This window comes from Emys orbicularis, chromosome 10 (assembly GCF_028017835.1).
Source record: "Emys orbicularis isolate rEmyOrb1 chromosome 10, rEmyOrb1.hap1, whole genome shotgun sequence".
NCBI classification, from domain to species: Eukaryota; Metazoa; Chordata; order Testudines; family Emydidae; genus Emys; species Emys orbicularis.
The window spans coordinates 34026886-34041230 of NC_088692.1; the positions used below are offsets into that span (position 1 = coordinate 34026886).

Below are 14345 nucleotides of genomic sequence, written 5' to 3' on the forward strand. Positions count from 1 at the left end.
CCAATGTACATGGCAGAGGGGCATTGCTGGCACATGATGGCATATATCACATTGGTAGATGTGCAGGTGAACGAGCCCCTGATGGTATGGCTGATGTGATTAGGCCCTATGATGATGTCACTTGAATAGATATGTGGACAGAGTTGGCATCGGGCTTTGTTACAAGGATAGGTTCCTGGGTCAGTGTTTTTGTTCAGTGATGTGTGGTTGCTGGTGAGTATTTGCTTTAGGTTGGGGGGTTGTCTGTAAGCGAGGACAGGTCTGTCTCCCAAGATCTGCGAGAGTAAAGGATCATCTTTCAGGATAGGTTGTAGATCTCTGATGATGCGCTGGAGAGGTTTTAGTTGGGGGCTGAAGGTGACAGCTAGTGGTGTTCTGTTATTTTCTTTGTTGGGCCTGTCTTGTAGGAGGTGACTTCTGGGTACTCGTCTGGCTCTGTCAATCTGTTTTTTCACTTCAGCAGGTGGGTATTGTAGTTTTAAGAATGCTTGTCTCTATCTGAGGGATTGGAGCAAATGCGGTTATATCTTAGAGCTTGGCTGTAGACAATGGATCGTGTGGTGTGTCCTGGATGGAAGCTGGAGGCATGTAGGTAAGTGTAGCGGTCAGTAGGTTTCCGGTATAGGGTGGTATTTATGTGACCATCGCTTATTAGCACAGTAGTGTCCAGGAAATGGACCGCTTGTGTGGATTGATCTAGGCTGAGGTTGATGGTGGGATGGAAATTATTGAAATCATGGTGGAATTCCTCAAGGGCTTCTTTTCCATGGGTCCAGATGATGAAGATGTCATCAATGTAGCGCAAGTAGAGTAGGGGCGTTAGGGGACGAGAGCTAAGGAAGCGTTGTTCTAAGTCAGCCATAAAAATGTTGGCATACTGTGGGGCCATGCGGGTACCCACAGCAGTGCCGCTGACTTGAAGGTATATATTGTCCCCAAATGTGAAATAGTTGTGGGTGAGGACAAAGTCACAGAGTTCAGCCACCAGGTTAGCTGTGACATTATCGGGGATACTGTTCCTGATAGCTTGTAGTCCATCTTTGTGTGGAATATTGGTGTAGAGGGCTTCTACGTCCATAGTGGCCAGGATGGTGTTTTCTGGAAGATCACCGATGGATTGTAGTTTCCTCAGGAAGTCAGTGGTGTCTCGAAGATAGCTAGGAATGCTGGTAGCGTAGGGTCTGAGGAGAGAATTGAGCTGGAATTGATATGCAAACTAGACACAATCAACTCAGGATTAAATAAAGATTGGGAATGGCTGAGCCATTACAAACATTGAATCTATCTCCCCTTGTAAGTATTTTCCCACTTGCTTCTTATCAAACTGTCTGTACTGAGCTATCTTGATTATCACTTCAAAAGTTTTTTTTCTCTTACTTAATTGGCCTCTCAGAGTTGGTAAGACAACTCCCACCTGTTCATGCTCTCTGTATGTGTGTATATATATCTCCTCAATATATGTTTCACTCTATATGCATCCGAAGAAGTGGGTTGTAGCCCACGAAAGCTTATGCTCTAATAAATTTGTTAGTCTCTAAGGTGCCACAAGTACTCCTGTTATTTTATTAACGAGCGTCATCAGCATGGAAGCCTGTCCTCTGGAATGGTGGCTGAAGCATGAAGGGGCATACGAATATTTAGCATATCTGGCACATAAATACTTTGTAATGCCAGCTACAAAAGTGCCATGTGAACGCCTGTTCTCACTTTCTGGTGACATTGTAAATAAGAAGCAGGCAGCAGTATCTCCCGTCAATGTAAACAAACTTTAGAGACTGGGAATGGTTGGGTCATTACACTAATTGAATTTTTTTCCCCCATGTTAAGTTCTCCTCACACCTTCTGTGGGTCATCTCGATTATCACTTCAAAGATTTTTTTTCTTCTGCTGCTGATAGCTCATCTCAATCGATTGGCCTCTTACAGTTGGTATGCATACTTCCACCTTTTCATGTTCTCTGTATGTATAAATATCTTCTGTCTGTGTGTTCCATTCTATGCATCCGAAGAAGTGAGCTGTAGCCCACGAAAGCTTGTGCTGAAATAAATTTGTTAGTCTCTAAGGTGCCACAAGTACTCCTGTTCTTTTTGCGGATACAGACTAACACGGCTGTTACTTTGAAACCTTTTTTGTCTGAGTGATTGGCTGAACAAGAAGTAGGATTGAGTGGACTTGTAGGCTCTAAAGCAGGGGTTCTCAAACTGGGGTTTGGGACCCCTCAGGGGGTCACAAGGTTATTACATGGGGGGTTGTGAGCTGTCAACCTCCATCCCAAACCCCGCTTTGCCTCCAGCATTTATAATGGTGTTAAATATATAAAAAAGTGTTCTTAATTTATAATGGGGGTCGCACTCAGAAGCTTCCTATGTGAAAGGGGTCACCAGTAAAAAAGGTTTGAGAACCACTGCTCTAAAGCAAGGGTGGCCAACCTGAGCCTGAGAAGGAGCCAGAATTTACCAATGTACATTGCCAAAGAGCCACAGTAATATGTCAGCAGCCCCCCATCAGCTCCCCCCCCACCTCCCGCCCACCAGCAGCCCCGCCGATCAGCGCCTCCCCCTCCCTCCCCGCACCTCCCAATCAGCTGTTTCGTGGCATACAGGAGGCTCTGGGGAGGAACGAGGGCACAGCAGGCTCAAGGAAGGGCGCGGGAAGGGGTGGAGTGGGGGCAGGGCCTGTGGCAGAGCCAGGGGTTGAGCAGTGAGCACCCCCCAACACATTGGAAAGTTGGCGCCTGTAGCTCCAGCCCCGGAGTCGGTGCCTATACAAGGAGCTGCATATTAACTTCTGAAGAGCTGCATGTGGCTCCGGAGCCACAGGTTGGCCACCCCTGCTCTAAAGTTTTGCATTGTTTTGTTTTTGAATGCAATTATGGAACCAAAAAAATCTACATTTGTAAGTTGCATTTTCACAATAAAGAGATTGCACTCCAGTACTTGTATGAGGTGAACTCAAAAATACTATTTCTTTTATTTATCATTTTTACAGTGCAAATATCTGTAATCAAAAATAATATAAAGTGAGCACTGTACACTTTGTATTCTGTGTTGTAATTGAAATCAATATATTTGAAAATGTAGAAAAACATCCACAAATATTTAACAAATTTCAAGTGGCATTCTATTGATTAACAGTGCGATTAAAACTGCGACTAATCGTGATTTTTTTATTTAATCGCATGAGTTAACTGCGATTAATTGACAGCACTAATTTCTATTATATTATGACATGTCACAGTAATAGGGCATATTATGGGCGTACATTAATGGCAGTTGCTAGTTCGTATTGATGGAAACCTATTATGTGCTGTTACTCCTGCCATGGTATGAAATAATGTAAACGTGAAAAAAGAAAGGACATCAAATTCTAAACAACATTTTGAATATTTCCAAACCTCTTTTTTTTGGCAGGAATTTTTGTCAGAATCAACACAATTTCATGACAAATTTCAGTTTTGGAGAAACTAACGAAAAACGTTTGAGGAAAATGTTCTGACCAGCTGTACGGAGATGGCCGTCCTAGTGGTGACAGTAAGTGACACAGGCTGGCCAGCGACCCCCCCAGTGTCTGTCTGTGTGCAGCAGCCTCAATCAAAGATTCCCCATTCACTGCAGCCACTTCTGACGCCTGCCTCTGCTCTGCCCCGATCAGCGGCTCCCCTCACGGCATCACCCCATTATGCACCGTCTCCAGAAAGATGGGGTGTGACTCACCTTCAGGACTATTTCAACTGTGAACACGGGGGTGAAGCCGATGTCAAAATATCCCAGAATCTGAAGATAAAAATCAGGCAGAGGTTTTGGTAACTCGGGAGACCAGATGTTATTTGAACGTCCTACAACCGGGAGCTTTGGCAGACAGACGGCACACTGCCCCGCTGAATGGAAACTGCACACCTGGTGCTAATAATAAATACAACAATAATACATACATGCTTTGCACTGTGACTGCTCCTTTCGCACCAGCATCTTTACGACACTAATGAATTAAGCCTCCCAGCCCCCACAGCAGTCAGGAAAGGATTATCCTTGGCAGAGCACAGCAGTCCAAGGGTTAGAGCCCGGGAGCCAGGATTCCTAGCTACTGTTCCCATCTTTGGGAGGGGAGAGTGTTCATAGAATCATAGAAGATTAGGGTTGGAAGGGACCTCAGGAGGTCATCAAGTCCAACCCCCTGCTCAGAGCAGGAACAACCCCAACTAAATCATCCCAGACAGGGCTGTGTCAAGCCGGAACTTAAAAACCACTAAGGATGGAGATTCCACCACCTCCCTAGGGAACCCATTCCAGTGCTTCACCACCCTCCTAGTGAAATAGGTTTTCCTAATATCCAACCTAGACCTCTCCCACTGCAACTTGAGACCATTACTCCTTGTTCTGTCATCTGCCACCACTGAGAACAGCCGAGCTTCATCCTCTTTGGAACCCTTGTTCAGGTAGTTGAAGGCTGCTATCAAATCCCCTCTCACTCTTCTCTTCTGCAGACTAAATAAGCCCAGTTCCCTCAGCCTCTCCTCGTAAGTCATGTGCCCCAGCCCCCTGATCATTTTCATTGCCCTCCGCTGGACTCTCTCCAATTTGTCCACATCCCTTCTGTAGTGGGGGGCCCAAAACTGGACAAAGTACTCCAGATGTGGCCTCGCCAGTCAGTGTTCTAGTGGTTAATGCTGGCGATTTAGGGTCAGGACTCCTGGGTTCAATTCCTGGTTCTGGGAAAGGACCATGGCCTAAGGTGTCAGGATTCCTGGGTTCTTTCCCCAGCTCTGTAAGCATCTAGCTGGGTGACCTTGGGCAAGTAATTTCCCCTCTCCAGGCCTCAGTTTCCCTATGTGTAAAACGAGGTTAGTGACAGTGCTTTGGGGTCCTCAGATGAAAGGCTCTGTACATCCACAGTATTACAATCCAAGACAATTTAAAGGTGGGGAAACTGAGGCACAGAGTGATGTTAAGTGACTTGCCAGTGATCACACAGGCAGTTAGTGGCAGTGCTAGGGGCAGAAGCCAGGAGTCCTGATTCCAGTTTTTTAGAGCAGTCCCATTTTACCTCAGCTGTGTGCCCCATGCTGCTGAGGTTTCCACGGAAACCTGAGCCAGCAGTCCAGTGATCGAGGGGCCCACCAATGGCTCAGGCCCCTGCAATGGCAGGGATTTGTTTTATTGAGACATACCCAGCGGGTCCTTGCAAGTGATCTGTGCCCCAGAGGAAGGCAAAACCAGCCAGCCCCAAGATGCCAGCCGGTGTGACCTGGGGGGAAACTCCTTCCTGACCCCAAGTATGGTGATCGGTTGGACCCTGAGCACGTGAGCAAGAACCAGCCAGCCGAGCGCCTGAGAGCACGAATGCTCGGTGCCACCTCTGCACCCTGCCCAATGGCCCACCTCCAGCTGTGGAGTTCTGATGAATAACTCCATCCACACTTGTGGGGTCTCCGAGTGCTTCACAGGGCAATGGACTGCTCTGCGGGCATCCCTACCGCTCCCTGCACCACAGGGGCCAAGCAGATCCCAGCGGGGAACGAATGTAACCTCACAGGGCAGCTTTATTATCCCTCTGCTACAGACTGGGATGGTGAGGCACAGAGAGGAAGTGACTTGCCCAGGGCCACAAAGTAAAGTTAGTGCCAGGCCAGGAATGAGAACCCAGAATCCCCTGCTGCAGCCCTGGAACAGGTTTTCCTTCCAGAGCCAGGAAAAGTACCAAGGACTCCTGATTCCTCATCCCCTGCACTAAACTCTCCTTGGGCACAAGGCAATAGCCTGGCAAGCAGCTCCCCTGAAGCTGCACGTTTCTGGTGGCTCAAACTGCTTTCCCCAACAGCCCATCCTGGGAACCTTGTTCCTGAAGGACCACAGGCCGGATGGGATCCTCAGCCGCCAGGGAGACGCTGCTGAGCAGGATGAAGAGCAGGATGAAGTTGGTGAACCAGGTGGCGTTGACGATTCGGTGGCACAGCACTCGGATCCTGGGGAAAGGAGAGAGGGGAGGCAGGCAGTCAAAGCATTGTCAGCTCCAAGGGGCTGAGTGACAGCCCAGGTTAGAGCTTGGGGAGTGGTGCAGCTGGGGAGATCCCTGCGTGAGTCTCGGGGGTGGCACCCCTCATTCTGTGTGCCCGGCATGCTTCTACCCTGGGACAGCTTGTGGGCACAGCTGGCTCCAGAGGCTGTAACAGCCCATTATAGTTAAAGGTGTTACTTTATAGCTCAGTCGGGAGGTTCCAGGTTCTATCCTCGCTGATCACTGCTGGGTTTCTGACAGATGGGAGGAGAAGCAGCACCTACTTGTTGGTTGGGCTGAAGATGAAGAAGGCACTGGCTTCGGGCATGGGTACTGCTTTCTCCTTGAGCTGCAGCTCTGCCAGGGGGCGTGGCCGAGGGCTCAGGGATTTCGGGCTCATCTTCCTCATCGTCACCTGTGGAGCAGCCAGAGGGAGGGAAACATAGTCAGTCACTTTGAGCTCGCATGTTGGGGTCATTCACTTAGCAGCAGCCAAAAAAAAACCCAACAACTTAGCAGAAGCTGAAACTTAGAGGTAGAGAAGGATCACGTGGCCCCTCTCCATCCTGGGCAGCCAATGAGGGATTGTTTCCTTAACCATCCGGAGTTGGGGATGATGAGACCCCCGTGGTCCAACTGCAGGATGAGTCAGCAGAACAGCTCTGACCCTCCATGCAGGGATCAGGAACCTGACATCTGGCCATGTTTCCTTTTATGCTGGGCAGAGAGACTGTGGCCACCACAGTTAGATGAAGGGCTGTGGCTCCCCTCGCACCCCACAGCCCCTGGGGGTACTCACACTCCCGCTGTGGAGCAAGATGCTGCTTGCCATTAGAGACCCATAGGACAAAACCCTGGGGTATCCCCCGACGTCCTGACTTCAAATCCTCCTGGCCAAACCCAGCTCCCAGCTCCCATTGTTCTCAGTGTGTGGGGGGGGTCCCCCATCTTATGTCTCCTAGTGCGCCCCCTAGTGGCCAGCAGGACTCACCCGTCAGTGAGGCAAGTAACACCCCACAAGCAATGGAAGAGGCATGTGCAGAGTCTGGTATCCTCCCCAGAGAGAGGTAGAACTCCCTGATCACGCCCCTACCCTCATACACAGACCAAGCGCTGCAGAGAACTGCACAGAGTTTATTCCAGCTCGGCGTCTGCTGGAAACAAACCATGTGGCTTTCTGCATCGTAATAAGCCACTAGCTGAGCTGCACTCTTGGGACCAGAGCCCTCCAATGGGATTTCTCTCTGCAAGCCACCCCAACCCTTTCCATCGCTCCTTCAATCTCTCCGGCTGGAGGCAAGGATCAAGCCAGAGCCTTACCTGGGAAGTCAGCAGAAGGGTAGGGGTCTTTGATCTCATTCACGTTTGATTCAAACTCGTCCACTTTTAACTGAGAAGGAGAGAGAGAGGCGACTAGCTGAGCATCCCAGAAACACCACCCGTGGCACTGCCAGGGCTCTGCGTGCCAGCCTTCCCCAGGCCAGCGGGACAATGCTGCAGGCGAGAGGCAGGGAGAGCTCCCCCGATCTCCCATTGGGGCAGGAGCCATCTGTTTGTTCTGTGTTTGTACAGTGCCTGGCACAATGGGGCTCTGACCCACGATGGAGGCTCCTAGGCAGAGGCGGATTAAGGTTCCCTGGGGCCTTGGGCCAGAGCAAGTGGGGGGCCCCTCCCCACCCCTTCTGCCTGTGGCCCCACCCACAGCCCCACCCCTTTCTGCCCCTTCCCCTGGGGCCCGCCCCTGTTCCACCCAGGGTCCTCCTCATTCTGCCCCCCCACTGCAGCCCCACAACCCCTTTTGCTCCTTTCTGCCCCCCCCCACTGCGCCCCAAGACCAAGAAGCTCTGTCCCGTGCCACGGCCCTGGGGCCACAGCAGGGTGTGAGAGCTCCTTCAGTCCCAGGGTCTGGATGCTGAGGCTTCCCCCGCCACCCCCGTGCTTCTCTGTGGGACCAGGGTCTGGCTGCTGTGGAGGGGGCTTCCCCTGCCCAACACTTCTGCCATGGAACAGGGTCAGTGCGTGGGGGCTTTCCAGCCTCACCCGCCCGGCGGCCGCAGCTCCAGGCTTTCGCTGCCGCCGGCAGATTTTTTCCGGGGGCCCCCCAGTTGGCTGGGGCCCCGGGCCCAGTGACTAATCTGCCACTGCTCCTAGGCGCTACCATAATAGAAATAATTAATAATAAACAACACGAGGCAGGGGAGCCAGGATCACTGGCCAGTTGGACAAGGGCCTCTGACGGGCCCTACATGTGTGTGTGTCTGTGAACACGTGTGTGTAGAAAGATCTTGAGTGGAAACTCCACCGAGACAGTCCTTTGATCCTGGGCCTGTACCCACTGAGTCCCACTCCCCGTCCCCCCACCACGCGTTTTGGGAGGGGCAGGGAAAGCAGGCTCGCTCGTCAGAGGAATGATCCGGGCCTACAGGGCATACAGAATGGATGTCTTGCTACAAGTCTCTGGAGATGCGTCTGCTGAAGCTCAGGATTTTGTCCCCAGTCATTCGGTGGGCCCTGGGGAAATCTCCCTCCCTCCCCCCATGGCCATCCACCTTTCATGCACGACAGGACAAATAATGGGAAGACATTACTGCTCGGTACCATACTCCTCAACTGCCAGGGAAAGTTCCCCTAGACATTTGTTCAGACGAGCTCAGAGGGGTCGCGGCACTGACCTTGGCTGTGGTGGGGATTCCTTCAGCCTTGGCTTTCTGCTCCAGCTTCTTGGCCAGCAGGAGCTTTTCCTCCTCAGATTTCTCTGGGTAACTTCTGGACAGGGGAACCGAAAAGGAGAGGTGAGGAGTGAGGCCATGGCAGAGACGCAATGAATGCTGCTGAGATGATGCCCAAGACCAGCAGCTCACACTGATTTGCAAGCCCTGGGCCCTTGGGGGTTCCCGCTTTTAAGCAGCAGAGAGCAGGACCTGGACATTTTCCTCCGCTTCTTCTCCTCAGCTTTGGCTTTCTGGGCCAACGTCAGGCTCTCGGCCTCGGCCAGATTGTCCACAGCGATGGCCAGGAAGACATTGAGCAGGATATCTGAGAGGGGGTGGGGCTAAGGAGCTTAGAGAGCATGTAAGGAATGTAAGGAGCATATGAGCATGTAAGGAATGAGTCCCTTCCATGGCCCAGGCTTAGCGAGAGCCTGTGTGGTGACACTAAGCAATGTACGCAGGCAGCTGGGGAGAACCCCAGGTTCAGCAACGAGCCCTCTGTGTACCCATGACAGCTGCCGCTTGGCTGTCACCAGTGAATCTCTGTTGGTGTTAGCAGTGGGATCCAAAGCCATGAGACCAAGAGAGCTACCCAACTGATTTTTTCATCCCTTTTAACCCCCACTCCTGTTTCACCATTTCCCTCACTCCTGGTACTATGATGTCTGAACATACCATACCCAGCCCCATAGCCCTTCCCCGATGTGTACTTGAACCTAGATGTGACTGTGCTGGATAAGACAAGAAAACGCCCAGCTGTTACTCCCCAACTGACTAGAAAGAGGATACAGTTCCCGCAGACAAAGAGGATGATGAAGTAAATGCATACCAGCACGCCGGGGAAGGAGGGCCCTTTATAAGCCATGATCCCATTGTACATGATTGAATTCCAGTCTTCTCCGGTCAGGATCTGGGAGACGGGGTGAGTGAAAGAACAGGTCAGGTAGAACCATTCCACTGGACCAGAAAGAACAGAACCCAGGAGTCCTGACTTCTTGTTCCCTGCTCTAACTACTAAGTCACACTGTCCCCCAGAGCCCAAAAAAGAACCCAGGTATCCTGACTTCAGCCCCTCCTCTATGCGTTAGACCAGCGGGATTGATGCCCGCTGCACCCCATGCCCCGTACCTGGAAGACACTGATGAGCGCCTGGGGGAAGTTATCGAAGGTGCTGCGCTGCACCTCCATGTCTTCAAAGTCGAACTTCCCGCCGAAGAGCTGCATCCCCAGCAGGGAGAAGATGATGATGAAGAGGAAGAGGAGGAGGAGCAGGGAGGCGATGGAGCGGACCGAGTTTAGCAGGGATGCCACCAGGTTGCTCAGAGAGGTCCAGTACCTAGCGTGAGGAGAGGCACACAGGCTGCTTACGTCGAGGGGCGCCGCTGGGGCGCACAAGCAGAAATGGGGGGCAGGGTGATGAGGGGAATGCCCTGCTCAGTTCGAGGGGGACACTCCATCATCTCATCTCCGCTTGGCCAAATGTCTCCCGTGTGGTCCTGGGACCAGGTGTTAGACAGGAGATGATAAGAATAATGCCTAGCTCTTCTGTGCAGTTTTTCATCAGTAGATCTCAAAGTGCTTTGCAAAGGAGGCCAGACTCCTTGTCCCCATCTCACAAGTGGGGAAACTGAGGCACTGGGCAGGGTTATGACTTGCCCCAGGTCCCCCAGCAGGCCAGTGGCAGAGCTGGGAGTAGAAGCCACGTCTCCTGATTCCCATTCAAGTGTGCTCTCCATTAGGAAACACATCCTAGTACTCAGTTCCTGGCTTCGCCACAGATGTCTTGTGCAACCATGGGCCTGGCACTTAGCCCCTCCGTGCCTCCGTTCCCCATGCATGAAACAGGAATAAGGATGCTGCCCTGCCGCACAGGGGGCATGAGGAGGAATCCGTTGCTCTGATGTTATGGTGATGAGGGCAGATAAGTATCTACCTAGATAGATCTGGGGAGCCAGGTGAACCCCATGCCCAGCTTCCCCCCATTTTCATTATTGCCACCAAATATCCCAACCTAGGGAAGTGAGGTTCAGGAATCCTGTGGCATTCTCAGCTCCCAGCTCTGTTGTGTCTCCGGGACCCCTCTGGCAGAGCAGGTTCCTGCTCCTGCTCCGGGTAGCTGGGAGGAGCCTCGCTGGGTCCCAAAAGACAGGCTGAGCTGCTGGTTTGTCTCCTGGCAGGAGGGCTCAGACCCTGCACTCTCCACGCCCTCCTTCCAGCAGGGCCGCAGGTAACTACTTAGGCCAGGTCTACACTAACCCCCTAATTCGAACTAAGGTACGCAACTTCAGCTACGTGAATAACGTAGCTGAAGTTCGAAGTACCTTAGTTCGAACTTACCTCGGTCCACACGCGGCAGGCAGGCTCCCCCGTCGACTCCGCGGTACTCCTCTCGTCTAGCTGGAGTACCGCAGTCGACGGCGAGCACTTCCTGGTTCGACTTATCGCGTCCAGACAAGACGCGATAAGTCGAACCCAGAAGTTCGATCGCTCGCCGCAGAACTACCGGGTAAGTGTAGACATACCCTCAGAGTGTGGTTTGCCCCACCACTCACAGGACAGCCTGATCAGCTGTGGGCTGATAGCGGTGAGTCAGTATCAGATTAGAGCCCCAGAGTTCTGTGTCCCAGCCCTCCACCTCCCCTGCTCTGATCCACTAGACCCCCCTCCCCTCCCAGACCAGGGAGAGAACCCAGGAGTCCTGGCTCCCCGCCCCCTGCTTTGACCCACTAGACCCCACTCCCCTCCCAGAGCTGGGAACAGAACCCAGGAGTCCTGACTCCCAGCCTCCCTGCTCTAACCACTAGACCCCACCCCCCTCTTGTGGCTGGGATAGAACCCAGGAGTCCTGACTCCTAAGCCCTTGCTCTAACCACTAGACCCCACTCCCCTCCCAGAGTTGTAAACAGACACTAGGTATCCTGACCTTGGCCACACAGAGGCCAGAGAACTCACCAGTTCCCCTTCCTCAGCCTCCGGCAGCTCATAGTTGTAGTCATGCCTGAGGCCTCAGAAGGGGTAAGGACAGCCCAGCCTCCCAGTGCAAGCCCCCCTGCCTGTACTGCCTGACCCCAGGCCCTGGGGAGAGGTGCCCCCACCTGGTTATCTTGAAGATCCTCAGCAGGCGAATGCACCGCAGGACAGAGATGCCCAGGGGTGACATGACGTTGATCTCCACCAGGATAATCTCCAGGATGCCGACGCACACCACGAAGCAGTCGAAGCGGTTGAAGAGGGACATGAAGTACTGGCGCAGGCCCAGCGCGTACATCTTCAGCAGCATCTCGGCCACAAAGAGCGCCAGCAGCACCCGGTTGGCGCTGTCTGCAAGCAGCGAACCCAGCCAGTCAGCGCTCTGGACTGAGGCGGCAGATCCCCCGATGGCCACTAGCAGCTGCTCATGAGACCACATCCTCCTCCACCCTCTCACTACACCCCCTGCTGCCTCCCTCTCCCCCAGCCTACAATCCTGGGGCAGCGCAGCAGGGAGGAAGAGAAGCCTGACTCACACTTACCTGCCCAGCTCCTAGCCCTGAGCAGCGGCAGCAGAACGCTCCCTTCCCCACCCCAGCAAGAGGTGGGTCTGTGCGCAGGAGGGGAAACACAAGACCGGGAGGAAACTACATGTGCACACAGGCACGGGGGTGTGCGTGCACTTTTGCGTGTGTGTGTGGTGCGCAGGCGCATGCACGTATGTGCGTTGGTGTGTGTGGGTGTCTATGTGGGTGTTCACGTGTGGGCAGGCGTGTGCGCACGCCCGCCCGTGGATGCACTGAACCGGCAGCGGCTCCCCAGCCCCGGGCCGCCCTGCTCACCTTGCACATGGGTCAGCCACTCGGGCTGCCAGTGATGCTCGGAGGCGATTGACAGGGTGTTCAGCGAGATGAGCAGGATCACCAGCCAATAGAAAAACTTGGACTTCACCACCTCGCGGCACTTCCTGCGGAACAGGCGGTTCCATCACCTCCACTGCCGGCTAGAGAGATGGGCCAAGAGGGGTGACTTCAGGGCTCCCTGCCCCCCCAGCACCCAGCCCCAGAGGGCAAAGTCATTGCAAAGCGCCCTGCCCACCAGCTCCTATGGACCCACGCAAATGCATAGGAGAGGGGTTCTGCAGGCAGGGATTCCGCTTTGCTCCTCTCTACCACCTTTCCTCCATCCCAAACTATTACCAGCACGGGGTCAAAGTCCCCACTCAATCACCACGACGCCAAATGGGGATGCACCAGGGTAACAAAGGAGACGCTGGTGTGTTAATGAACAACTTGTTTCAAAGCCCTGGGGAAGTGTGCTTCATTTATCCCCATTTTACAGATGGTGAAACTAAGGCACTTGCCCAAGGAATAGAACCCAGGTGTCCGGGCTGCTCGCCCAGCGCAGGATCCATGAGATGCCTTCCCTTCCGCATGGCGGCCGGTCCTGTGCATGCTCTGGAGAGGACACTGCCCCTTAAAGAGTGCGCTGGCCTCACCTGTTCATCAGTCGGAATGACCTTGGATTTCCTGACACCACTCACGCAGTTCCCAGAGCCCTGGGGTGTGCTGGGTAGGAGGAGGGATAGTGGAGAGGAGCTTGACGCATGGCCCCCCAAAAGAAGAGGTGGGATACCACCTGAACTAGCCTTTTTCCAGAGCCGGACATAGCAAAATCCACCTTTGCGTGGGCTGCACTGAACATGGTGTATCCCCCGCCCCCAACAAAACTACCAGCTCTTCCGATAGGGGCTCTTACAACAGGATTGATTCCAAGAGCAGGAGAGTCAGGATCAGGCAGGAGAGAGAGAGACTGTGTGTGTGTGTGTGTGTACTCACAAGAAGAGAATCCATTTGTTCATGCCCTCAATTTCATAAAGGCTCTCGGTCTCTGAACCCCCTTCCTCTGATGGCAGCATCCCTATGAAAGAGAGAGATCTTCAGTGAGCTGGGGACCCCCTCAAGAGACACATGGGGACGTCGGCAATGGATTCCCACCGGAGAGGGAAGGGGAACTCTAAGGGTATGTCCACACTGCAATCGGAGGTGTGATCGCAGCTTGTGCAGATGCACCCGAGCGAACTTTAATCTCACTAGCTCCGATACTGGAGCGGTGAAATCGGCGCATAATCACTCACGGGGCTATTGCGGCTTCACCCACTCTGGTGACCGAGCTGGCTAGATGAAAGTGATTGCAGTGTAGGTATACCCTGAGAAGCACATCTGCAAAGGAAGGGTTCCCATCTAATAACTCCCTAAGAGACACAAACCTCCTCAAGAGACATGTCCGCGCTCAAGAGAACAAGTTTGGGAAGGAGGGTTTTTTTGGCATCGTAATGTGCGAAGAAATGGAGCGATACTAGACACCACGGGAGTGTAACCGGTGGCAATAGAGAGCAGGGGACCAGCGATGGCGTTCAGAATTGTGATCATTACATATAGCTCCACAGCTGTGTAAAATGCCCCACAGAGTAAACAAAGAGCCAAGGGATTATATCCAAGCACATAACAGCATCCCAGGGAGGTAATGGGGAAGGGGGCCAATAACTCTCTTCTATAGCAACTTCCACTTCAGGTTCTCAAAAGCCCTTAGCATATGTGACTAATTTCAGCCCAAAATGGGCAAGTGTTAGTACATCCCACTACACATGGGGAAACGGAGGCACGGATT

At 53.0% G+C, this 14345-nt stretch overlaps 1 protein-coding gene across 1 annotated transcript in view; it reads right to left on the reverse strand.

Moving 5' to 3' along the window:
• Positions 1 to 14345, reverse strand: part of LOC135884600 (voltage-dependent L-type calcium channel subunit alpha-1S-like) — a 62565-nt gene that overhangs the window by 14703 nt on the left and 33517 nt on the right. The window contains 13 exon segments of the mRNA XM_065412027.1: positions 3714 to 3773; positions 5832 to 5846; positions 5848 to 5962; positions 6279 to 6377; positions 6379 to 6409; positions 7315 to 7384; positions 8667 to 8760; positions 8916 to 9030; positions 9495 to 9615; positions 9834 to 10041; positions 11801 to 12026; positions 12518 to 12678; positions 13514 to 13595. Of these exon segments, the coding sequence (XP_065268099.1) occupies positions 3714 to 3773; positions 5832 to 5846; positions 5848 to 5962; positions 6279 to 6377; positions 6379 to 6409; positions 7315 to 7384; positions 8667 to 8760; positions 8916 to 9030; positions 9495 to 9615; positions 9834 to 10041; positions 11801 to 12026; positions 12518 to 12678; positions 13514 to 13595 (1397 nt within the window).